The sequence below is a fragment of the Bidens hawaiensis genome, unplaced genomic scaffold (assembly GCF_021521415.1).
Source record: "Bidens hawaiensis isolate Kalapana, Puna unplaced genomic scaffold, B.hawaiensis_p1.1 tig00043404_1, whole genome shotgun sequence".
NCBI lineage: Eukaryota > Viridiplantae > Streptophyta > Magnoliopsida > Asterales > Asteraceae > Bidens > Bidens hawaiensis.
In genome coordinates this window covers 81,039-107,556 of record NW_027497683.1, presented here as the reverse complement: position 1 = coordinate 107,556, position 26,518 = coordinate 81,039, and the positions used below count along the sequence as shown (strand labels likewise).

At 37.6% G+C, this 26,518-nt stretch overlaps 1 protein-coding gene and 3 pseudogenes across 3 annotated transcripts; 2 read left to right on the top strand and 2 right to left on the bottom strand.

Annotated features, from left to right (window-relative positions):
* Positions 1–3,657: 3,657 nt before the first annotated feature.
* LOC143594244 (GCN5-related N-acetyltransferase 6, chloroplastic-like) lies at positions 3,658–5,839 on the top strand (annotated as a pseudogene). Its single transcript, XR_013146296.1, has 8 exons — positions 3,658–3,947; positions 4,156–4,345; positions 4,858–4,910; positions 5,002–5,038; positions 5,144–5,208; positions 5,298–5,402; positions 5,483–5,630; positions 5,697–5,839. The product of XR_013146296.1 is annotated as a GCN5-related N-acetyltransferase 6, chloroplastic-like (transcript).
* A 97-nt stretch (positions 5,840–5,936) lies between these two features.
* On the bottom strand, positions 5,937–10,158 carry LOC143594247 (uncharacterized). The gene is made up of 6 exons (XM_077073602.1): positions 7,948–10,158; positions 7,423–7,856; positions 7,131–7,292; positions 6,965–7,040; positions 6,338–6,854; positions 5,937–6,011 (listed from the first exon to the last, which is right to left on the bottom strand). Exons 1-5 carry the CDS (start codon positions 9,934–9,936, stop codon positions 6,573–6,575), a joined length of 2,943 nt encoding a protein of 980 aa, XP_076929717.1. The 5' UTR covers positions 9,937–10,158; the 3' UTR covers positions 5,937–6,011; positions 6,338–6,572.
* Positions 10,159–16,302: 6,144 nt separating this feature from the next.
* LOC143594243 (mediator of RNA polymerase II transcription subunit 20a-like) lies at positions 16,303–19,145 on the top strand (annotated as a pseudogene). The gene is made up of 5 exons (XR_013146295.1): positions 16,303–16,372; positions 16,483–16,625; positions 18,092–18,269; positions 18,564–18,645; positions 18,746–19,145. The product of XR_013146295.1 is annotated as a mediator of RNA polymerase II transcription subunit 20a-like (transcript).
* Positions 19,146–19,334: 189 nt separating this feature from the next.
* Positions 19,335–20,672, bottom strand: LOC143594242 (transcription factor MYB1-like; annotated as a pseudogene).
* Between the last annotated feature and the right edge of the window lie 5,846 nt (positions 20,673–26,518).

The following is a 26,518-nucleotide window of genomic DNA, read 5'->3' as shown; positions in this document are numbered from 1 at the left end:
CATTTCCTTACGCTTCCCTTTTGCCCTATGGCGAGGGTTCGCGTCGGAGTCGGATTCCTCCGAGTCATCCTCCCAGTATTCGAATTCGTCGGCCTGTTGAACGGAACGCAAGCGTTCGTCCAACTCAGCCTGGAATTCCTTTTGTCGTGCCTCCGCCCATGCCTTGACTTCATCGAGAGTCTGGCGGGGGAGTCTTCGTTTCTCAAACTGGGTATCGGTGGATCCCAGTAGGCGGTCATTTACTGCACTTGCCCCTGCTTTAGTAAGTGGGGTAGTGTTCGTAAAATTTACTTCACTTGCTCCGGCTTCGGTAGCCGGAGTAGTGTTTGTAAAAACTGTATTGCCGGTATTCCCCCCAATAGCTGGGGTTGTGGTTACCGGAATTTCTCTAACCATCTTTTGTAGAAAGTTTTGAAAAAACTGGAGAAAATTGTAGTTCTAGCTTTATGCACGGATGGCGCCAAGCCGGCTCATCCCCAGCATTACCATCGCTGACTCCGGAAAACGGAAAACCGGGGATTGGACCCGGGATATCTTCGAGAACCATTCCGCCTCCTCGTAGTTGGGGGCGTGAAGGCTCTGAAGTGCCTGGCCGTTCTTGAACTTCATAGCAATGGGAATGGCGCGAGCGGATATGAAGAAGAACTCTCTTCTCCACGAGCGAAGACTCCGCTCGGTGGTACAAATCTTTAAACCCTTAATCCGGGTTGTAAGACTGTACCACCCCTGGATGCACCTCCAAGTGTAGAAGGTCATCAGGCGGTCCACATGGGGCTCGATGCCCAGAATCCGGCACACCCACTCAAAATGACGAATCTTGGCGATCGCCATGGGGTGCAGCTCGGTCAAATGAACGCCGTGCCTCTCAAGGACACGGTACACAAACTTTGTCAACGGGAACCTAAGGTTCCCGTAGACAAAGAATGCAGCATAAACCCCGATCTTGCCACTGGGGGCATCGTACACAGTATGGTGGGGTTCAGGAAACTCAGGCTCGAGAGACTCGAGCATGAACTTCCTGACGATATACTGGTACAGATCGACAGGAAGAGAACACTGGCACTCACCAGCAGTCTTCTGATCGTCGGCATCATGAGAAGACATTTTTTGCAGAAAGAGAAGTGATTTCGGGAAAATGCTTGCCTGAAAAAGGGGAGTATTTGCCGGAAATCACTAAGAAGAAGAAGAAGAAAGGTGAAAGTGTGAATTGCAAATAACCTTCTCCCCCTTTATATAGTAATCGCAATTAATGCGGTGAATTTAATGCGGAGGAGAGAGAAATCAAAGGTGCAATGAAACTATGACACGTGGCAAAAAGCAGGCTGGCAACAGCTGTTGAAAGGACGTGTGCCAGTAATTTCGCGGCCACGCGCCCGAAAAATCACGCCCACGCGCCTGAAAAAGCGACTGGAATGACCATGTTCTGTCACGTCACCATAACTTCCTGCACGTCCTGACACAGTCAGAAGAAACTGTCGCACGACGTTTCAGATGTTTGGATTATTCTTATCCTTACCAACTCTTCGAATTTCAAAATTCAAAATTCGAAAATATTAAAAAATAAGCGGGAAAAAACCCCTTACCCCTTGGCAAACAAGTAACCATAAGACGGATGCGGGTACAATGTTAAGGCAAAACCCTTCACATACCTAGCACCCGCAGGGAATTGAAGCCAAGTAAACCTTGAACAAGTAACCATAAGACGGATGCGGGTACAGTGTTAAGGCAAAACCCTTCACATACCTAGCACCCGCAGGGAATTGAAGCCAAGTAAACCTTGAACAAGTAACCGTAAGACGGATGCGGGTACAGTGTTAAGGCAAAACCCTTCACATACCTAGCACCCGCAGGGAATTGAAGCCAAGTACCTCGGCAATTAACTATAAGACGGCTGCGGGTACAATGTTAAGGCAAAACCCTTCACATACCTAGCACCCGCAGGGAATTGACGCCAGGAATACCTTGGAAGTAAAGTAACCGTAAGACGAGCGCAGGTACAGTGTTAAGGCAAAACCCTTCACATACCTAGCGCTCCGCTGAGAATTGAAACCAAGAAGGATCTTCTGGGCAATGCTTGCGGAAACGGAAATAACATCCCCGCATAACAGGAACGTCGAGAACTACGTTGTTTGAAGCTCCAGGACGGAATTGGTGGTCTAAACATAATTGATCACTATGTTCATACCTACCAAAACCTCATGGAAAATCCATACAACTGGAACTCAATGCTCCTGACTTGCGAGGAAGTTACAGACCTACCCGCATCATACCCAAAGATCAAGCAGGAAACTCGGGCATTTCCGCAAGTGACAAGGACTTCCGCGGAAAGAATCCCCATGGAAAACCTTACAAAACCCTTTTCAAAACCCTTTGCTTAAGTCCAAAAGTTCACCTCACTTTATTAAACACGCATGAGAAGAACATTGGACTGGGGGGACTTGAAGAGGTAGGTCCCAGCAGAGCCCAGTTGGACCCGCAAGACTCACCTTAAACAGGGACGTCTGCGCAGAGACCAACTGCACCCGCAGGACCAACCATGCTCAGAGACGTGACGTCCTTACGCGCAGTACGCAAGCTGGTCCCGCAGGAAATGCCTCCCAATGGTGAAGGACTCCGCCTGTTCCCGCAGCCTCGGATACAAGCCATTAGGGAAGGCCACCCGCGCAGCATGGCTACACGCACAAGGCACTTAGCTCTCGATCCTTCAGTGTCACCTGAAGGAATGAGCCAAGCCGGGAGCAATCCCGCACAGAGGCGGGAGGGGGAATACTCCCGCCAAGCCAGTCCGTATACTGAAGGATCTTTTACTATACCTGACGAGGTATGGGCGAAAGATCTGATCAGAGATACGACAGCTCACTGATACAGTATGGCGAGCAGCATGCTCCTGTACTGTATCACTATTAGCCGCTGCCTACTCACCAACTACTGTCATGCCACGTGCGTAGCCGGCAGTTGGTGGAAAGGGAATAGTGTGCAGCAGGCCTGGTCACTATCAGCCACTGCCTACCCACCAACTACCAGCAGGGCACGTGCGTAGGCTACTGTTGGTGAACAGGAACACTGTTGCAGCCGGCCATACCTCCTTGGAAACCTACCTTCGGCTATAAATACCCCAAATGGTATGACCATCTGATCTTATCTGGTATTATCCAATAACATTACATTATCATATTATCATCATAATATACCTGATATCTGCTCTAGCAATCTCTTAATATACTTTTATATTTAAAGAGCAATCTAGTCTGATTCTCACGCCGGAGGGTGGTCACAAGGAGGAACCCCCCCCCCCCTTCTCAGTGACGAGCTCACGGTGTCTGTTTTGCAGGTTATCAGAAGAACCATCTTCCAAGGGTCTAACCCCTCGTGGGAAACATCTATCTAACCCCCAGGTTACCAGTAATCTGCCCGGGGTCCGGTTAGTGTTTCTTCAGTCATATATATAGAGGAATAAGGTAAGATACTAAAATAAAAGTTGGTGGCTAAAATCAATCCACAACAATGCTATCTATCCATTCCAAATCAAATTACTGGTCACTCATTCAACACCACCAAAACATAACAATATTTATCTTCTATTTCAACTTCCATAACCACCTCATCTATCCACATGCTGATGTCATAATTATTATTATTTTAAACAGCCAATTGCATAAACAAGTGTTTCTTTCTTGGACACAAGTCTAATGTTTTGGACAACATTCAATTATTCACTTTCTTTATAGTTTTGTCTTGTGTTTTAAGCCAACCATCTTCCTAACAAACCATAATTAAATGATCATTTCATCAAAAGAACAACAAATTTATGTTCTTCTATAATCCAATACATAGAAATTGGATAAACAAGTGCAAGATTTAATGAAGACAACCGGAATCGAACCCGGTTTCATGATTCATGCTTGCTATGCACCAAGAAAACATCTTAATCCATGGATAATCACAATGTAAGTTTCTTCAATCACATATTTTTGTACGCCGAACCAGGGAAGGGTCAAGAGGGTCCATTGACTCCTTGGTTACCGGAATATGTCCATTTATTATATATAGAACTTTTTAGTTTTTTCAAGTTAAAAAGATAACTTTACGATGACCCTCCGACTAAACAGTTTTGGTTCCGCGATGATTAATCTAATCAATTGTTTTCTTTTTCAGGACAATGAATTCACCTGATATAAAGAGACAAGAACTATCACTACACCTTCATAAAAACTCACCACAAATAACAAGTCAAACCCATCTTCGGTTTGACCGGAAACAGGATAATCAACTATCTGTTCAAATCAAGAAACATGATTTTGGGCAGTTTGTTGCACGCGAAGCCGTTCTTGATGAAGAATTCTGGGTAATATTAATATTCTCTTAATAGGGGTTTGCATGAAACAAAAAAAAACGATCTGTGAAAACTTAACCGAAATAACTATCCAAAAAAAAACTGACGATTTGGTTTTATGTTTTTGTAAAAAACGAACTTTCAATTCGGTTTAGGTTTTGCGTATAACTAAAACCGAAGAAACCGAACTTATAGATTTTTTTTAAACTAAGTAATTTATAATAAATTAATATACGGTTTAACCTAAATATTTTACCACAAATGTATAATAATTATTAATTATTAACTAACAAAAATAATAGACCCAAATGCCTTATTTTTTGGCCCAAATGGCAAAACAAAAACAAAAAACCGGAACCAAACCTAAACCAGACACTGAATAACTGAAACCGAACAGTTTTAAAAGCTCAACAATCGACATTTCGGTTTTTGGTTCAGTTTTAGCCCAAAATCGAACCGACCCATGCGCACCCGTCTCTTAATGCAGTCTTTAAGTTTTAGTGGTAACTGATAATTTGGGTCAGACTGCAGCATGGTTAAGAGCAGAAACACACTTGGAAAACAGGACAGATGATAGGTATAACTAAGCATCCAAATTCTCATATTATTTTAAGTAACATACTCAAATAATAAATGCAACTGATGCTAAACTTTTGTCAAAAACACAGATTTGCTGAGAGCTACAAAAAGAAATTTACAGAACAGGTAGGATAAATAATAATAATAATAATAATAATAATAATAATAATAATGGCATAACTTTAACCCTTGATTATTTACTCTAAAAATTCCTTTTTTACCATTGATCAGGAGTTTAACGCACTAAAACGCCACTCCGAAACAAAACTTGGACAAAAAGCACCTGCATTGTCACGGTATAAGTTTTAGCCCAATATTTTATTATTCCCACAGCTTATATTTTTTAAAAATATTCTATAATGAAAAATATCTAAACATTCATTAGGTTAAGAAAGAGCACACGAGTGAAAGACATACCGTCTTAAAGAGTGTAGTCGGAACACTTGATGTCAGCATCCGACCCTTCTTACACGGAGAAACCTTTCCAGGGGTATATTAGTAAAAAACCATCTTGAAACTGTATTGCGACTGAAGATGAACTACCTAACAAAAACTGTTGTTGACTCACAGGAGAAAGTCAAAGCACCTATTTTTCACACTACAGAGCCTAAAATCCAATACGGATACATTGCAAACTTATGTGTAGCCAAATCCGCACGCCGACAGGGTATTGCAAGAAACATGTTAAATTTTGCCATCGATTCTGCTGTTTCAGATGGTAAGATTTGTATTTAGTACATGTTTGACCGAAAATTTGGCGGTTGACCATTATTTTTGTTTGCAGGCGCAGAACAAGTGTGTGTGCATGTACACAGAAACAACATAGCTGCACAAGAATTGTACTATAAAATAGGATTTAAGGTTGTCGAGTTAGCAACCCCTCAACTGTCACGCGATAAACTGTATTTACTTTGTTACAAATCATAATATATCATATGAAATGTGTATATTTTTTGTGTACCTAATTAAACTCAGGAAGGATAAAATAGTCATTTAACATGCTTTGAATCGCTTATTTCCCGTCCCGTGTCCATAACATGCGTACATATTAATAATTGAAGTCCACGAAACCACACGTTTATGATCCAAAATTATTAAACTAGTAATAAGAGAAATGAATTCTAAATTATTAAACTAGTAATAAGAGAAATGAAGAGAATTCACACCAAGTTTAATCCATTATTGGCGACAAAGAAACCGCCTTACTGATGAGCTTGGTTGATACGAGACGACTTTTTTGGGATGCATTGGTGAAGATGAGAGCATAGTTTCGTCCCAGATGTGAAAGACGAACACGAATTCAAAAGATGGTTGAAATGAAAAAGGGGTTGCATGAATACAGAACACACAAACCTAACAGCGTATCATCGTCATCAGCTAGATCTATATGGTCAGTTAATCTGTCGAAATTAACGTATATTTAACTTGTGTTGATAAAAGCGCATTCGTGCTTATCTTACATTTGTTAAACATGTCAGGAGATCAAGAGAAATGTAACCAGAATCAAAATAACATCCATGATATCATTCAAAATAGAGAAACCATGTTTTAAAAAACAAAAGTGAAGTTACAGAGCAGGCCAGCCTACAAGTGGAACAAACAAACAAAAAATGTTTCCATTTCCAATGCCTGATACAAAATTCCATATGCTGCCTGCAACTCAAACCGATGAGTACCTTAACGGTAACAGATCAGGAACCACAACGTTCTTCAAAATTTGGCTTTCTTGCAAACCAACAATCTTCACATACTCATTCGAGTGTCCATGTGTAAACACGTTTGTAATCTGAGTGCACCCGAACAGTTTCACCATTTTCAGTGATAAGCAGCTATCTACAATCAATCCTAGGGCTTCATCCGTCATCTCCCGACACCAAGATAAATCCAAACTTTGCAATTTCATTGCATGTTTGGCAAGTGATAAAGCAGTGTGATGAGCAACCTGGATAATAACCAACAAATATTACAATATATGAAAATAACAACCTTTATATTATAGTATAGTATAATATTCTAAGATGACGGTCGGTACAATGAACAAAAAGAAAGCACCTTATCAACATGGTTTAGAGATAGTTCTATTAAAGTTCCTCCACGTGCTTCAAGATATGCAGCTACGGCTTCATCACTGTCACATTCAAGTAATTATCAAAACATAAAGATGGATATAAGCAACTTATTCTGATTAAGAACATAAAAGATTAAACAATTAACAAACCTGAATGTGTTACGAGAAAATTTCATTGTTTGAATTGTTTCACAGCCATTAGCAAGATGGCCGAGTGACGCATCAGTCAACTTACACACATTCGTCAAATCTATTGCATATAAACCGGGACAACTTTCTGCAATGACTTTTATCGCTCTATCTGTCAACCTCCTGGTCAAATTAAAAAACGATTAATAAATATAAGTTAAAACAAAAATCCTGAAACAAAGTTCCAAAAACAAAAACAAAAACCACACACACACACACACACACACACACACATATATATATATAAACTCACGTGCAATCTGCCAAAACGAGCTCCTTCATCTTATGACCTTGGACAGCCACAAACTGTGTGATGAAAGAATTATTAACAGATTCGGACCGAGACATAGACAGTACTTCCAAATGTTGTAGGTTCAACAGTGCAGGAAGAATACTCTTAGCATCGATACCAAAACACTCATCAATGTACAACTCCTTAAGAACCGACCCTAACTTATCAGCTAAGATAATAATAGCATCAGAAGTAAGCAACGAACAGCATCCGAGGTTAATCGATCTTAATGCAGATGCAGAAGTTACAAGAGCTTTTAGCCCAGCATCTGAAAGTCGACATGCACCTTTTATCGATATGTTAGTTAAAGCAGACAGCTTATTAGGTAAATTATTCAAGATAGCATATAAAACATAGTCTGGTAAACATCTCCCACACTGATCCAGTTGCAGTACCTAAAACAAACATTTAAAATACCTATTTTTAGCAAAACAAATGTGCCAACAAAATACATACACAAAAAAATATGATGAATGAGAATCTTACAATGAGATTACTAGCATCAATTGATTCAAAAGTTTTTGTAAACTGGTCCTCGTTTAACCATGAACAATCTTTTACACGTATCTCAGTCGGAGACTTGCTTGCAAGCAGGTTAAGAAAATGGTGATTCATCTTTCTCGAGTCACAAAGTGCTTGTGTAAGCTTGTGTCTAAGTGCATCAGGCACGCTTTCAAGTGATGTTATTGCATCCACATTTTCAGCCATTATGTTCACGCATAACTCCTCTAACGATGGTGGCGTCTTCATAAACCGAGCACGGTCGTTTTTCTTGGGAACCCATATCAATGGAGTAAACTTGCTTTTCTTTTTCTGTCCGGTTGACATGTTTGACTCTCGATCTTTAATAATTTTCATGGCGGTTGAGAAGGGACCGGGCCAATCCTCCACGCCACCATTTGCTTCCGGTTGTGGTTCAAGTTCATCTTCATCTACATCTTCTTCTTGAATGGAGAAATGTGCAAACCTTGATGCATTCTCTTTGGCTACACTCTTAAACCTTTCTTTCGGGTCCATTTTATCGACAAGCGCAACTCTGTTAATAGTTACTTCATCCGGGATCACAGCATCAGTCATTGCAGTGCCCATTAAACCGTCTTCTTCAGGCTCACCATTTATCAAATAATCAGTAACACTAAAATCTGATTCTGATGATGAACTAACCTCAACCACTTTCCCTTTCCCCTTATCTTGTACGCTGAATCGCCTTCTATCCCGTCCAATCGTACCATTAACATCAACATCCTTAATTATAACACCTACTTCACTAACTCCATTAATTTCCGGTTTCAAAAGCTTCTTCCTCGATCCCAATCTTAAACCTTTAACCGACTCCGAGCACGATTCCTCAACCTTTTTCACACTCTGCACATCTTCTTCACCACATTGTTTAGTACCAGTATCATTATCCAATTCCATCGGAACCCTAACACTACCAGATTCTTTTTCTACCTCATTCACAACCTTCGCACAGGAATTATCAACCACATTTATAACATCTTCTTCTGTTTCCTTTTCATTCTTATTAATTTCTTGCTTCAAAACCTTCTTCCCCGACCGTGTTCTTAAACCTTTGACCGACTCCGAGCACGATTCCTCATCCTTTTTCACACTCTGTACACCTTCTTGACTAACTCCATTAGCATCCTTATCCTCTTCCGTTCCGTTTCCACTTTCGTTAATTCCTTGTTTCAAAACCTTCTTCCCCGACCGCACTCTTAAGCACTTAACCGACACCTCATCCTTATCCGTTCCCTTTTCACTCTCGTTAACCTCTTCCGACTCCGCTCCCAATTCCTCTACCTTCCTCGCACTAACTCCAATATCAACATCCTCTTCCGTTCCGTTTCCACTCTCGTTAACTTCTCGTTTCAAAACCTTCTTCCCTGACCGCACTCTTAAACACTTAACCGACGCCTCATCCTTATCCGTTCCCTTTTCACTGTCGTTAACTTCTTCCGACTCCACTCCCGATTCCTCAACCTTCCTCGCACTAACTCCATTAACATCCTCTTCCGTTTCCTTTTCACACTCGTTAACTTCCCGTTTCAAAACCTTCCGCCCCGACCGCACTCTCACACACTTAACCGTCTCCGCTCCCGATTCCAATTCCAATTCCTCACCACACTGTTTACCACCACTACCACTACCATTATCCGAATCCAACGAAACCTTAACCCTAACACTCCGCTCAATTTCCGGCTTCACCGCCTTCCGCTTACCACTACAACCTACACTCTCACCAGCATTACACAAACTCCTATTCAACGACAGTCTAGCACTCCTTCTCAAGCCTTGATTCGTACCAGACATTGAATCCGTACAAACTACTAACCCTAAGTTCTCGGAACTCTGAACCGGTTTCGTTTCAACTTCCTTGGCCGGTGTAACCGGTTCGATTTCACCGCCGGAGTTAGGAGACGATGATGATGATGATGTTGATGAACCGGGTTTTCGAGACCGTAAAACCGGCATATCTATGTGAATAATATCGGTTGATTGATTGAGGACTTACTTGATTTGAAGAAAACGACGACGTTTGATGATCGTAATAATAATAATTATTTATTATTATTGTTGTTATGGTGAAGATTGAAGAAGACGACGGTTAGGGTTTGTGTTTTGAAAGAAAAGAGGGAAATGAGGAAGCTTGTAGGCTAAGACAATCGAATTGCCGCCAAAGTTATTATATCATTTCTAGGGTTGGTTTGTTTGTTTGCTTGTTTGGACAATCATTGTATCAAATTGTTATAATAATAATCGGCCGATAAACGAACCAAACGAACCAAATGAACATGAATAATGATATGTTCGTGTTTATTCGTTTATTAAGCAAACAAACTTTTTGCTAAATGGTTTATGAACTGTAACATCCCGAAATTTCTAAGAATATTATAATTAAATTAATTAATATCAGTGGGAAAGTTTACTCGGGTTAGTTGGGAAATAATTAATAGAGTAGAAGCTAGTATGGGTCGGACTAGTGTTGGGTAAATGGATATGGGTTATGGACTTGGGTTATGGAGGAATAAAGGAAAGATCATGGGCTTATATACCCTTAATCCTCCATTTAATTCATTTACACATATCCCTTACACCTCTCAAACACACACTTAAGCTCTCTCTCTCTCTCTCTAGCCTCTCTCTAGCCGATATATAGAAGAAGAATCGGATCCCGACCCAAGGTATGATAGTATTTTGTTGTATGAGCTTAAATCCGTTAGTTATGATCACGAAACGACGAGCCGACACCGTTAAACCGTTTAAATCACAAGATCCGGGTGGAATCGGGTATAAACCGAACCTACGATGAGCTTAGGGATCACCCTAGCTCAGACCTGGATCGAACGGGGCGAAAAACGGTGAAAAACAAGTTAAAACTCGTTTTTCCGATGAGTTCGCGTTTTTCCGGCGGCTTTCCGGCAATGGCGGCGCCGGAATAGTGGTACGAGGTTAAGGAATGTCAGGGAATATTCTGACATTCCCTGACCTAACCCTAGTTCGCTATGGGGACTTAACGAACTGAGGGTGATTCGCTAGTGATTCGCTAGTTGATTCGCTGGTCGATTCGCTAGTTGATTCGCTAGTTGATTCGCATAAGGAGGCACAGTGAACTAGCTCTAGTTCGCCTATGATTCGCCTCTGATTCGTTAAGGGAAAAGGGTAACGAATTACCCTTGATTCGTTATAGCCAGTTCGTTAAAGAGGATAATGAATTACCTTTAATTCGTTATAGTCATTCGTTAAGGAAGATAACGAACTAGAAGGGTTCAATTCGCTAAAGAAGGGCCATTCCTCAAGGGTCCCATTCGTTATAGGGTTCAATTCGTTAGAAAGGTCAATTCATACTAAGTAACGAATTAGCTAGAGATGGAAGTAACGAATGAGATCCAAATCGTTAAGGGACTGTAACGAACTAGAAGGTTAACCTAATGGCAGAAATGGTCCTTGTACTTAGAAAGGAATGAGATAATTACATAGTAGCCCTTGGACCTTGATAAATTATGAGAGATACCTTTAAAAGGTTAATGAGTAACGATTAACTAACCGGTAATGATTCAATGAAGTAAAACCGGCTTAGACGCGTAAGACTGATTAAGTAGCAATGAGGATGGCTAGAGTAGTATTTGATATTCAATTATTAAACAGTTAGACGCGCACAGCTCGAGAAGGAATAATCAGTAGCCGAAGAAGTAACCAAGTTCAGGTGAGTTTCTAGCCCCATTCCTTGTTATGTTTTCGGGGCTGTGTGCATACTCGATGTGTTGTTAATACATTTATCCTAAGTGATAAGTGTATGCCATATGTGATATATGTGATGGATATGAATGATTGCTTGTCGGTGCGCGAACGATCTTCGGATATTCCGCGTACTGTCAGGTTAAAAATAAAAGTACGAATATTATATATCGAAGATGTATGAACATTACAAATGAACACTTGTCGGGGCGTGAACGATCTTCGGATATTTCACGTATCGACAAGGGGTATGGTTGTTAAATGAATGATGTAAAGAACGCCTAGAGTGTTCTTATGCTATAATGTAATTATTGTATATGTGAAGTATGTGTGTACAGGTACACTAATGGTATGTGAGTAGAGGTGCACAAATCGGTTTTTTTAAAAAAACCGGTTCGGTTATTAACCGGACCGGTTTTTTTGGCCCGAAAAAAAACCGGTTCGGTTAATAACCGGACCGGTTAATAACCGGTTTTTGTATGTCAAAACCCTAACCGGTCTAACCGGTTAGGACCGGTTTAGAAACCGGTTAGAACCGGTTAATAACCGGTTAACCGGTTTTTTTTTTTAAATAACCGGTTAATAACCGGTTTTTTTCATAATAACCGGTTTTTAAAAAAACCGGTTTTTCCATTAACCGGTTTGTTAACCGGTTTTGGCTCTAAAACTTGTAACCGAAATACGAACCGGCGGTTTGTAAACCGGTCAAACCGGTTTTTTAAAAACCGGTTTCCGGTTTAAACCGGCAAACCGGTTCCCGGACCGGTTTTTTTGACCATCTCTATATGTGAGTCCTACGTTCGACATAGTAAGTTAGGATGGCGAATTCCTCTAACTTATGTTGGACATAGACTTGGCAGGTGATGGCGTAGTTAAGGACTGCGGGCCTTATACGTGAGGTAGACGATAGATGTAAACGTAGATAGGGACGGTGGGCCTTATACGTGTTATAGGAGATAGATGCCAACGTAGATAAAGACTGCGGACCTTATACGTATTGTAGATAGGCATCAGCACAGGAAATGACTGCGGACCTTATACGTGCTGTAATTGTATTGTGGTAGCATAGGGGAGGACTGTGGACCTCGTACGTGCTATGAATTAGGTTGCAACATAGGGAAGGACTGTGGACCTTGTACGTGTTGTGGATGTAGGATGGTACAGGGAAGGACTGCGGACCTTGCACGTACCATAACTAGTGAACATAGGTAAGGACTGCGGACCTTTACGTGTTCACGATCTTGAGTACAGGTATAGACGGCGGACTATGAACGTACTCTCGGTAGACTGAGGTTAGTGATTGTAGATATGTATGTATGTATGGTAGTAGGGTAACAGATTAAGTATGGATATGTATCTTCGGATATGTATGTATGTGTATGTATTGTATGGCGTCTAATGAACTAGAACTCACTCAGCGTAGCTGACTTTTAGTATGCACACAGGTGATCAGACTGAAGAGTTAGCATGAGGATGGCATGGGCATGGACTGAACGACTGGCATATGAAGATGAAAGAAATGATTTTTAAAAGTAATGTTTTAAGTTGGTTTTAAGGAAAAAATTAAATGTTTTGTAATAAACGGTTAAGTTTTATATTCCGCGAAAGTTTTAATTAACTCTGATTTGTAAGAACTGTGTTTATGAGTAAATCTGACGCTAAAGTAGGGCTACCGGGTTCGGGGCCTTACATGAACTCTCAGTTTGTTTACAGACCTAACTATCACTAGATTTAAAATGTGGTTAAAGAACTTGGAGATGGTTGAAAGAAGTGGTAACAACACTTAGAGGTGCATAAATAAGTTTAAAACTCAAAAACCTGGTTGGGTTGAAACCGGTTTGATTTGGTCAACGAAAGTAAAAACTGGTTTATGATCAGTTTCGATTTGGGTTTCGTTTGGTTTAGGTTTGGAACCGGTTTTTATGGAGAAATTACAAACCGGTTTTTACATAATCAAATTAGAGTTGAAATTAGGAGATCATGTTTTATAATTAGAGTTGAAAGTTGGTGTCATTGGATGATATATTTTCAAATTTCGGTGCTTGAACTATAAATTAACAAAAATCAAGCTGTTTGGAACACCATTTCGAGGTAAGTATAAAATCAATCGATGTGTATACTCATTTCGAGCAAAAGCCCTAAAACATAAGTTTGAAATGTGAAAAAAATATAACGTCGTTAAGATTTTTTAACAGGAGTCCAATGAAAACAATTAGTGTGAAAGGTGGGACCGATGACAGCTATTTTATAACTGTGATTATTAAAATCCAATTTGCCTAATAATTACATTGATATTCGTGTTTTACATGTTATGTGTCTACCTTTAACATTAGCGTTTATCAATGAAAGTAAGTATTATCAAACATAGCATACGTAGTAATAAAGTCTGAAAAAAACCTAGTGGGCGAAGTCAATACATATAACGAAGGTGTTAGAATTAGATTAGAAAGGTGGTTATACTTATTAACTTATGGGATTGTTTATTTAAGTACAAAAAAGTGACTTATTAACTTACGATTTTTTTAAAAGGAGTTATTAAAAATGTTTGGATTAGCTTATGTGTTGGGGAAAACCAAAATGATTAAAAAAAAACACTCTTTTTTAAAAGAAATGTAATGGGTTTTGAGGGTTAGAGATGTGTAATAATAAGTAAATCAAACTCATTAAGTTAATAAGTTACATATTCCTAACTTCTCAAAACTCATTTATTTTGTCTTCTCCATAAGTTAAAATTCATAAGGCCTTATGGTTTGCCAAACACCTTATACACCTTATTAACTTTTCAAAAAGTTTATAAGTTATAAGTTGATAAAAATAATAAATCCCAAACACCCCTTAAGGTGATATAATGCAATGTTTTATAGTTCTCGTGTCACATATCGTTTGTGTCACCATTAACTATTGTAGTTCTTATAATTCAAGTGTGATTCTTCATTTCTAGATCATGCAAAATGCAAAAGTGTACACGTTCAAGATTCTAAAAAACTATACTTCTTGAGATGTTCCAATATATAGGTTTTGAAAATCTTGAATGTGAGTAAGGTGATAATGGGTCGGGTTTCGATAAATTCATTCTCTTGTATAAGAATTGGGCATGCCACGTGGTTCGGGTACATACATTATTGGGCTATAGTATACCGTATATGCTTAAAACAAAATTGGGTATATTATTCACCGTATATATTTAAAATAAACCAGGTTGGTAAATATAAATGTTATCGTCTTATATGCTCGTATACCTGGGTCGAACATGCCATACATCAAGTTTAAATTTCATTATCATCTTTAGTCAGTCTTTTGCTTGTTTGTTTTTTGGTTTTGTTTTATCATATATATTGATTTATTAATGGATAAAAAGATTAAGATTTGTTAACTTTTAGATTTGTAAAAAAAGAGTAAGTAGGGTTGTAAGTGAACCAGACGTTTGACGGGAAGGGAAGTTCATTTATGTCTGTTCTTTTTTAATAAACGAACCGGACAAGAACAAAAAATCTTCGTTTGGTAGGCATAATGTAAGAACATGGTCACCGCATTCGTTCAACCGTGTTGGTGAACGTTAGGTAACATCCGCCCGATTACGTCCAGTAACGTCCATTTAATAGATGAACCGAACATGTTTTGGTTAATAAGTATTTTTGATATGCTGTGATGCAATCCCGCATTTATTGGTGACCTTTTGTGGATTGGTGATTGTACATTTTGACTTAATATGTAATCGTTTATCTTTGTTTGTTCGTTAGAGTCATTTCTCTTTGCTTGTTCACTAATGTCCACTAGCGTCCGTTACTGTTCGTTTCTCCATCGGTGTTTGTTAGCGTCCGTTTACCATACTAACGAGCGGGCACGGACACATTATGAACCTTTCGTTTGTCCGACAAAAGCTTAGCGGACGAACACGGTCCGGTTAGTAAGTAAAACGATTATTTTTCACTCCTTACTTAAAAGTTTTAATAATTAAAAACCTTGAAAAAGGACCTTTCCCCAAATATTAGGGGGTGTTTGGTAGAGAGATTTGAGGGTGGAGAATTAGGTTTCTCTTGTTTGGGAGAATTAGGCGGAGAATTGGTTTTATCTGAGAATTAGGTGTAGGCAAAAAGTAGAGAAATCCAATTCTCTCCATTTGGAAGAGAAATGGAATTCTCTCTGCTTCTAAATCGCGTCTCTGCTCTACTCCGTTCGCGTATGATGATGATGATGCTCCGACCGGCGATGGTGATGATGATGCCGACGTCCGGCACGGCGGCCGACGCCGCAGCCACGTCCGTTCGCGTCTCTGAGCCAAAACGAAACCCTAAATCGCGAGGCGGTGTTGCGAGGCGGAACCCTAAATCGCGGTGTTGATGTTGCGCGGCGATGATGATGACGCTCTACTCCGTTCGCGGTGTTGCGACGCGTCTCTGAGCCACCATTTCTCCACCATGATGATGCCGAGGCGGAACCCTAATCACGTCTCTGCTCCCGTTTCTCCACCCATTTCTCTATTGTACCAAACAAAAGAAATGATTGTCAATTCTTCACCCATTTCTATTTCTCTCCGATTCCATTTCTCTCCCATTTCTATTTCCATTTCTTCCCATTCTTTTTCTCCGTACCAAACACCCCTTAGGGTTTTTCCGTGATCGTAAATTGATTCAATCAATCAATCAATCATCATCACGATGCCAATTAAATGGTAATTACATATCTGATCTATCGTTGCACATCAATTAGTATTGGATTAATCTAATTATTACTAATGTTTTTTGCATATATATATATATATATGTATGTATGTGAAATTAGGATATTGCACTGGCAGCCTGCAGCAGGACATACAGTGAACAGTCAATTACTAGCAGAAGTAACGCAGTGTGTTGAGAGCATTAACGGTGTCAAAGACGGTAAATGGGAAGCTTCAATCAGCTATTACAGACCTGTTCTTAAAGGTATTATTATTATTATTATGGTTGCTGAATAACATAAATTGTATTATCATCAATTGTTTTTGTTCTTAGAGGTGTACAAAACCAGGTTTAGGATGAGAAATGTTTGAACCTTGGGGTGACGATAAAACCAAATGAAACAAAACCGACCGTTTGGTTTTAAGTTTTGATAATTTGGTTTTGCGTATAACTAAAACCGAAAAAACAGAACTGAACTTGTAGATGATCATTTTTTTACTTTGAATCTCATGTTATTTAAAACAGTTTATATTATAGTATAATCCAAATATTCTAGCACAACAAAAAAAACTTAGGCCCAAAATTTTCAAGCTTAAATGTAAAAAACTCATAAACCAAAATTTTGGCTTTTTGGTTTGGTTTGAGCTCAAACCGAATCGAACCGACCCATGCACACCCCTAATCGAACCTATCAAATTCAATTCGGTTTGGGCTATAAACCAGTTTGGGGGCAAAAAAAACTGGTGTTTTTGCATGGTTTAAAACCAGTTTCTGTGAATGAGACGACGAATTAGTGTACGAACGAACTGGCGAGTTTGGCCGGGTTCAAACCTGTTTTGTTCATACCAATTTAGCCCCTGTAAAACCTAATAACTAACCTTAAGAGGCTGTAAGTCCCAAATCCAGATCTATACAATATGATATCAAGTAAACACAATGTTTGTGGGGAAACCAAACACCGTGGTGAATGGTGATTCAAGAACAATATAAAGGAACAATAAGAACAAGATGAACTTCATTGCACACGTTTATTATTACCAAAACATCAGGTACATAAGTTATCCCTGGAGAGCCGATTACAATGATTAGAATGAGAACATCTAATCCTAATAATGACAAACAAAACAATACATAGGGTGTATATAAGCCACAAGCGGCCAAGCCCACATCAAGCCCAAGCCCAGGGATTTCGGTTACATTACATCAAACCGGAAACGTACATACAAAAGCATAAACCACAAAATATCTTCTAACAGAGGCTGGTTTTTTCTTGGTTCTTATTTTTCTCAATTCACATGCAATTTAAGGGGCAGTGTAAGAGTGAATAATTTAAAGTTAATGAACTCTTACCAGTCTAGTTAGTTTTCAGAGTTTGTTTTAAAAGCTAAAAGGTTCTTGTTGTAAACAACTTCAAATGATCGTTGGTTGATTCACTGGAGATTTAGCAGCATGATGGAGCAGAGCACAATATTTGTTTTGATATTTCTTAACAATCAAGATTGTATAAACTATACATACAGATCCGCTTGCAATGCTTATATTCATAAGACATTGATACGAAAGTCGATTCAAATGCTTAAGAAAACTTAACTCATGATGCGTCTTCGTGTTTATTTAATATTGGATAAGTGGAGTATGTCTGTGATTCTGTATATGTGTATTTATGTATGTCATGTGCATAAAGGGTATCTAATTGTTTTGTATATAATTGTTTTGCGATTGCTTCTTAGAGCAAGCAAATCCAGCAGAATTCCCACGCGATTTTATGGGAATATCACTGCCAGAGCAGCCCAATAATATTACTTCGTTTTACGAGGACAACGGTTAGTCGCTGAAGCAGAATCCACAATCCAAACTATAATGGAGAAACTTCAGTCTTACAAAACCAGAGTGACACTCACTTTTGAGGTCAGCAATTTCACTTTCAAACTTTGTGTGTGTGTGTATATATATATCTTTAGGGTTTGGATCAAATACAAATGAAATTAACGTGCTAAACGTGAGAATCAAGTAGAGTAATTATATATACAAGTAGAGTAATTATGTAATTACCATAGAGTAATTATTATAGAGTAATTACATAATTACTCTACTTGTATATATAATTACTCTACTTGATTCTCAGTTTAGCACGTTAATTTCATTTGTACGTTAACGTTCCTCTATATCTTTATTTATTTATTTATTTTTGTGTAATATTAGGGATTTCAATATCAGCTTGGTGTTAAGGGTTGGTAAAGTTGTTTCAATGCAATCCGAAAGCTTAAGGGGAATTATTATGGAGGTATTTGAATTCAGAAGTTAGTTTTAAAGTTTTGTTGTTTTAACAAAAACAAGTATTAAAACGAATACATGTTTATTTTTGTGTGTGTGGGACAATGCAGATGGAATACAAGCCAAGTTCATCATGGGAAAAATCTCACAAAATCATGGGTGAATTTTTTGACATATGGCAAGAAGCGTTATCCAAAAGACCGTTGCCAGGTCATTTTGTACACATGGAACCAAATTTCGCGGAATACGGGCTATCTGGTCAATACACGCTGCAGCACACAGCTGTTGAGTATGCCATAATTATGGTTCAGACGATTGCTACTGCTCAAACAGTTAGAAACTAGAAACGAATGATGTTACAACTTACAATCGCTTGGTTAAACCTTTTAAGAGTTTTATTTATTTGTTTATTTCTGAAACAATTAGTGTGTTGTTTTAATTATGTAGTCTGGTTCAGTTATAAGCTCATAAATTTGCAACTTTTTTAACCAAGCAGTTCTGGTTGTTGATCCTAAAGATCGACTAGACCATACGAAGCGAATATGCCATTCCTGTCTCCCAATTAATATTTATAACTTGAAATTACATATATCATTTTAAGAATAAGAGAGAGTAATATCCTGTAGTGAATAATAAAGACATAAATTAATTTGTACATGGTGTTACATTATTAATATGATTATAATTATTACATTATTTGTAATAACTATAAGTAACTAGCCTTTTATTAATCCAAGGATGATCATATGCTCTTTTAGACCCCCTCTTCTGTAATTCATAACGAAGACAACCATTCACCCCCAATTTCAATTTCGGGAATCGAAGTAAACGAATGCAGAATTTCATGGGAAAAGTTATGTGTCGGGTCCATATCAGTAGTAGTAGTGGTAGCGGTAATAGTTGAAGAACCCGACATCATATCATCTTCTTTCACTAGTTGATCCGATAAGTTAAACAAATTAGTGAAATCCGTACCAAAAAGACATGAGAAAGAATCCCCTCCCCCATATGCACATCAAGATTGAAACTTGATAGATTATTGTAACTATTATTAGGATTTTCTTCATGATCAAGATTGATACTTGATAGTTTGGTATCATAAGGGTTTTCGTCATGACCATATAACCAAAATGTTGCAGCTGGTTCGGTAGCTTTAGCCGGATGGTTAATCTCAACAACACAAGATGATCTTGGTGGCTCTACTTCTTGTGGGTGAGAGCTAAAATTGGTTCTTGAGCATCTGGCTGCCTTGGTTCTAACCACCTTTGACTCGATCTCATTTGCGTTGTATTCTTTCGATTTCCTCTTTGTATGGTCTTGTTCTTGAGATACATGATTGATGACGTGGTTGTTATGTTGAAGATCATGCACCTTTTTGGCAAGTGTGGTATTCCAGTAGTTCTTTATTTCATTGTCTGTTCGCCCCGGGAGCCTCCCAGCGATAAGCGACCATCTACATTTACACCCCACAAATTAAACCACAACTAATAAGATATATATGATGTTTTCATGATATTTAAAACATAACAATGAACCTGTTTCCCAAGAGTTTATGAAGCCTGATGATGAGATCTTCTTCATCACATGAAATATTACCCCTTTTGATATCCGGTTTCAAGTAATTCAACCATCGCAATCTACAACTCTTCCCGCACCTCATTAATCCTACAATAATCATACAAAGTGTAAGTCAAGATCATAGAAGAACCACATACATCATGAGAATATATATGAATATATAAACCTGCTTTTATAGGAATTTGTCTCCATTTGCCTTCACCATGGAGAGTAATATAATCAGTGAGAATCTTGTCTTCTAAAGCTGTCCATGAACCTCTATTCAATCCTATCTTTGAACAACAAGGGCTTCTTCCCATGTTTCTTGGATACTCTAAACAATTAACAACATATGTTAACACACACATATATATACATACATATTTATTTAAATATTAATACTGACATGAATATGGATGCATAATGATGGTAATGGAATCTAAAGGGGTCCCTAGGTAGCATGCATTTACAAGAGTGAACGTGACATTTGATGAAAAGTGAAGCATGATAAGAAGTTAGAAGAGTAGAAAATTTTGCTTCAAACAGTTTTGTGATTTTAATGCATGCATGTGGTAGTAAGAGGGACCCTAGCTAAATATTCACCAATGTATCACTTTCTAATTTGTTAAATCAAATCTATTCATAAAACCAGGGCGGTCACTTTTTCTTGAAACCCGACCTGAAAAACCCAAATCTAAAAAAGGCCAACTGGTTCTTGGGTCTGATTTCTAAGTATCGGGTCAAACCGAATAAACTGTTTGTTTAAAATATGATATTATTATTAGGTATGTACAGGGCCGGCCTTTAGGGAGGGCAGGGTGGTCGACGGCCCCAGGCCCGACACCCCGTTAGGCCCGATTTTTTTTTTTAAAGTTATATGTATTTTTGTGAAAACCAATATCTATATTTAATGTTTAATCTCATATACATAATAACTAGGTTGGCTTAGTGGCAAAGAGGTATGATTACCAACCAAAGGTTATGGGTTCTAGTCTCATTCGAGACATGTTTAAGCTTATTTTTATTCAAATGTTTTTTATACAACCCAAATCATAACCAAATATGCCCACTTAAAAGTTAAATTGTTTAAAGTCAACAAAATACTTATTTTACTTGAGGCCTAAAATATTTTTCGCCTTCGGCCCAAAAATTTTTTTGTCTTCTCGGAGCCGGGCCTGGGTATGTACATTGTATACGGAACGCTCTACACATCCCACCTATTATGGTTGACCTACTATTATTGTTTATATATCTCTTCTATTTATAGCTAATAACAACTGTAATCGAAGAATATGTTGCTTTACCGGGTTATGTTTATTTATTATTTAGTTATTACGTAACAAGTAAAGAAAAATATGTTGCTTTAGTTTTCGCTTTGTAGTTTTTCTTTACTTTCTTTTTGTTTTCTTAGATACCCGATTAACACAACCTAACAAAACTCGAACCCGAAAAACGTGAGAGATTTGAATTGGGTGCGAGTCTAAAATTAAAACATTAAAACCTGAAAAACCAAAACATGAAAAGCAAACCCGAATAACACCCCCTGCATAAAAGTAAATTATGAATGAAAATAATGAAAGCAATACCATAGCAACTCATGATAGATTTAATTTGTTGCACATGCATTTATATATTGGACTTTTATGTGTAGTTATAAATAGGTCAAGCTTGGTCGATTTAGTTTATTTGTTGATGACGTAGTGCTTGATGACACGCATATATATAATGTCCTTTAGGTTCTTTCGTTGTCGGGTGATAATAAGCAAAATCGTGTTATTCCTTCTTTACTTAAAAACCTTATCACTAGAAGAATTATTATTCAGTAATTACCGACAAAACCCAATAAAAACGTATTAAAATATGTCGGTAATTAGTTGTCCACTGTTGACATGTTACCGATGAACACTATAATCCGAAAAAAACGGACTACCACAATCGGAATCCTGATGAGACCCCGATACAAGTATATATGCTAGTTGTTTTGTGGGAACTCATTGTTAACAGAAGGTCTGCTAGTGCAGTGGCGAAATTTATCCTTAAGTAATAAAAATGAAACAATTTAGCTATAGAAAAAGAACATGCCAAATGAGATTGAAGTGGTCGGAATATTGCTTTATTATTATTTTTTTAAGAATTTTCAGGTATATAAAATAAAATTCAGTTATAATACTTTATTCCTTAACAATTTTCATTATATACATAGACTACTTTCTCATAAATTTGTTTATCGACATATTAACCATTTAAATTTATTCTTTTGGTTTATTTTGGAAAGTTAGAATCAAGAAGTTCTTTTCTTAGCTATCATATATATAACTAGCTATTATTCCATGTAATACGGGGTTGTTTTATATTATTCGTTTCTAATATTTAATATATTTTTTTTATTTTAATTTTATTTATTGTAAGGAAGTTATTAATATACTTAGGATTTGATGATGAAATAGTTTCACAAATAAATGAGATGTTATAACCCGTTTTAAAAGTTATTGGGTTTGATGAGACCTATGACCCGTTTTTTTTACTATAAAATTGTTTATTAATTATAAATAATATCTTCAAAAAACGGATACTAACTTTTAGTATATCACTATTTTATATGATTTTCATATAAAATATTTGATGAGATTACTTTTTAATATAATGAGATGTTATATAACCCGTTTAAGAGATTATCTGGGTTTGGTGATGTAACATCCCGAAATTTCAAGATAATATTAATTATATTACTTAATAATAGAGGGAAAGTTTACTCGGGTTATCAGGAAATAAATAAAAGAATAGGAGTTGGTATGGGTCGGGCTAGTGTCGGGTAATGGACGTTGGTTATGGATTTGGATTAATAGAGATGGGTTAAATAAGAATGGGCCTTAGGTCCATGGGATTTCAGGGATATAAATATCCCATAAACCCCAAAATATCTTTCATATTTCACCAAACTCCTTAACACACACTTACCCACTAACTTCGCCGGAACCGGCTGAGCCAAGGGAAGAATCGGGCAGGTCCGAGAGAGAGCGATTAGTTGTGTTAACAAGTTAAACAAGATCCAAACAAGCTCAAAAAGGTATAATTCTTTACCTTTAAGGTTTAAAGATCCAAGCTTTTTAGTGTATAAGCGACCGAAGATGGTCGGGAAGCGTAGTGGGTGATATTGAACCATAGCAAGGGTGTTAAAAACGCTCAAAATGCTGGAAAGAAACCGAACAGCGGCTGTCTGGGTAACTTCGCCTTCATCTGGGCAACTTCGCCTTCAACGCGATGAACTTCGCCTGCAAGCTAAGTTCGCCTGATGAACTTCGCCTGCAAGCTAAGTTCGCCTGATGGCAACTTCGCTGTAAAGTTAAGTTCGCCTAAGGTTCAACTTCGCCTGAAGCCAAGTTCGCCTGATGACAACTTCGCCTGAAGCCAAGTTCGCCTGATGGCAACTTCGCTGTAAAGTTAAGTTCGCCTAAGGTTAACTTCGCCTAGAGCTAAGTTCGCCCGAGGGTTAACTTCGCCTAAAGCCAAGTTTGATTTGAAAATAAATTATAAAGCGATAAGTTAAAGTAAGCTAATACTAGGCCACCAGATCAGATCAGACGAGTATTGATACGTGTAACTTGTACAGTCAGCCGAGCTCAGTTAGAGAAGGGATTTACAGCTATCAGAAAGAGAAGCAGAATTCAGGTGAGTTTCTAGCCCCATTTATGTGTTACGTTTTCGGGGCTGTGTGCATATTCAATATGTTTGTTAATACACTTATCCTAAGAGATAAGTGTATGCCTTATATGGATAATGTGAAATATATGAATGATTGCTTGATGGTACGTGAACGATCTTCGGATATTGCACGTACTGTCAGGTTGCAGCGCTAAGAATAAGGTAAGTATGTTATGTATGTTTATGTGTATGAACATGATAGAGATAATAGAAGAAAGAAATGATAACGTATGGTTGTATGGTTACGAAGAGGGTTCCGAGCCCTAGTAATACTCGAGGAATGTAGGGCGTAATGCTCTTTATAACGTAAGATATGAAAGTAAGATAATACAAAAGAAAGTAAGAAAGTATGAACGAAAGTATATAATTTTATGTGTATGCCGTGTATGGTATATGTGATCGATATGATTGATTGCTTGACGGTACGTGAACGATCTTCGGATATTGCACGTATCGTCAAGGGAAGTGACTAGCTCCTCACATGGATATTAAATAATAAGGTATAGTGTTCCTTTTATGGAAGGTATAGTGTTCCTTTTATGGATAGTAAAGTGTTCCTTCTATGGATAGTATAGTGTTCCTCCTATGGAAATTATATATGGTAGGGTAATGGTAATGGTTCTTTTAATAAATATTACGTGACGATCCTCCTATGGATATTTATACAAGGTTAAGGTAGTAATATGTGTCTTCGGATACGGGAAGTAATATATGGGAATAAATTGTATGATACCTGATTAACTAGAACTCACTCAGCGTAGCTGACTTTTAGTATGCACACAGGTGAGCCGATTACAGAGCTAGCAAGAGGATGACGCATGGCATGGATTGAACGGCTGGCATCTGAAGAAAGAAGTAAAGATGTTTTAAATATAAAGTTTTGTGTTATGGTATCAAAGAAAAAATTTAATGTTTTGTAACAAATGATTGATGTTTTATATTCCGCGAAAAGTTTTAATAAACTCTGATTTGAAGGACTGTGTTTATGAGTAAATCCGACGCTAAAGTAGGGCTACCGGGTTCGGGGCCTTACAGGTGAGACCCACACCCGTGTAATCGCTAAAGTAGGGCTACCGGGTTCGGTTTAAATGCATGAGAAACATTTATTTACAAATAAAGCAATCTGGTAGCTTGAGAGAATTTAAGGAGGTTTTGTTTTTGTATATTTAAGATTAAGATTTAATACCTAATCTTGTTTTATTATTTATGGTTGGCTTGTACTTGAAAGAACTCGTGTTTTCACACGGACAATTTATAGGTCGCTTTGTTAGGATTTACAGGCAGGCATTGACTAAAATTTTTGATTATTTATAAACTAGGGAGTGTTTGGGATTTCTTATTTTATCTCCTTATATTTTTTCATTAAGTTAATAAGTTACAACATTATAACTTATAAAAATTTTCTTCTCACAATATAAGCAATTCCAAACACCTTATTACTTTTAAAAAAGTTTAAAAGTTATAAGTTGGTGAAAATAAGCAATCCCAAACACCCCTATGTATATTGACCAACACAACCGCAAACGTAGTGTACAAGGAATTTTTTCTTATTAGTAAATATTTTCTTAATGTTTCTTTAGTTTATAATTTTATTAACAATATATGATAATTGTGTTGCCAGTAGTATTTTGATTAATGTTCAAATTTTAAAATTTTCATCAATTCCTCGTGTAATACACGAGGCTCAAACTAGTATTACATATATATGTGTATTGGTGTTAAAAATAAGGTTATTTGCAATGGTTTATGAGATAATTACATGCTCAGAATGGTTTATGCTTATAATAAATCGGTAGATAAAAATTTTATCCACGTACATTAGCGAATAAAAATTTTTCGTGAAGGTCTACTGGCCTTTTTTATTTTGGTTCGGCCAAGGTATTTAAATTCTCGGAGACGGCCCTGCTGAACACCCCTACATATAAGTAAGATAACATGTAATAATAACATGCTTAAATACGTGCATGCTTCTTCCAAACACATATTAAGCAGCCGTGCTACCACTAAACACGTAAAGCCAGAAAACCCGTGATTGTAATTTACATTCAAAACAGAGAAACGAAGTAAAAGACATCACCATTAAATAAGTTAGTTAATTGTACTACCTTACAAGACAACGGATTCCAGTTACTCCACCGTTTCTGCATTTATAGAAATCCTGGAAATTAATTTAAATGATTAAAAACTATTGAAAGTTAATTCAAATGAACTTATTATAATAATAATAATAATGTATTAATTTATACGGGTTATGTGAAGAATAATAATGTATTATCTTTCAAAAATCAAAACCACTTAAGAGAGTGATGGTTTAGCGTCCGAGATCTTTAAGGTTTCAAGTTTAAAACCTGACTCAAAGAAGGGTTTTTCATAATATTGAGTTAATTTCTTGAAGGTGTTTTTGATTGAGTCAAACTTAAACTGACAAAATCAGTATAGACGGTTGACATCACGTCTTATGAAGACTCACTCAAGTGTTGAAGATGGTTTCAAACGCTATAAAAAAAGAAAGAAAAAAAAAACAAAAAATGGGAGGTGACAGAATTAATTAGAAATTGGAATAACAAACAATTAAACTTTCTATATCCGTGTTAACAATTGCAATTTTGTGGGCAACAACTACA

Bases quoted from the DNA above. Each gene is read 5' to 3' on its own strand.
- LOC143594247 (XM_077073602.1), bottom strand. From the start codon at position 9,936: ATGCCGGTTTTACGGTCTCGAAAACCCGGTTCATCAACATCATCATCA. The intron at 7,857-7,947 runs GTAAGATTCTCA...TGTTTGTTTTAG, and splicing joins TTGATGCTAGTAATCTCATT to GTACTGCAACTGGATCAGTG. The intron at 7,293-7,422 runs GTGAGTTTATAT...TAATTTGACCAG, and splicing joins CTCGTTTTGGCAGATTGCAC to GAGGTTGACAGATAGAGCGA.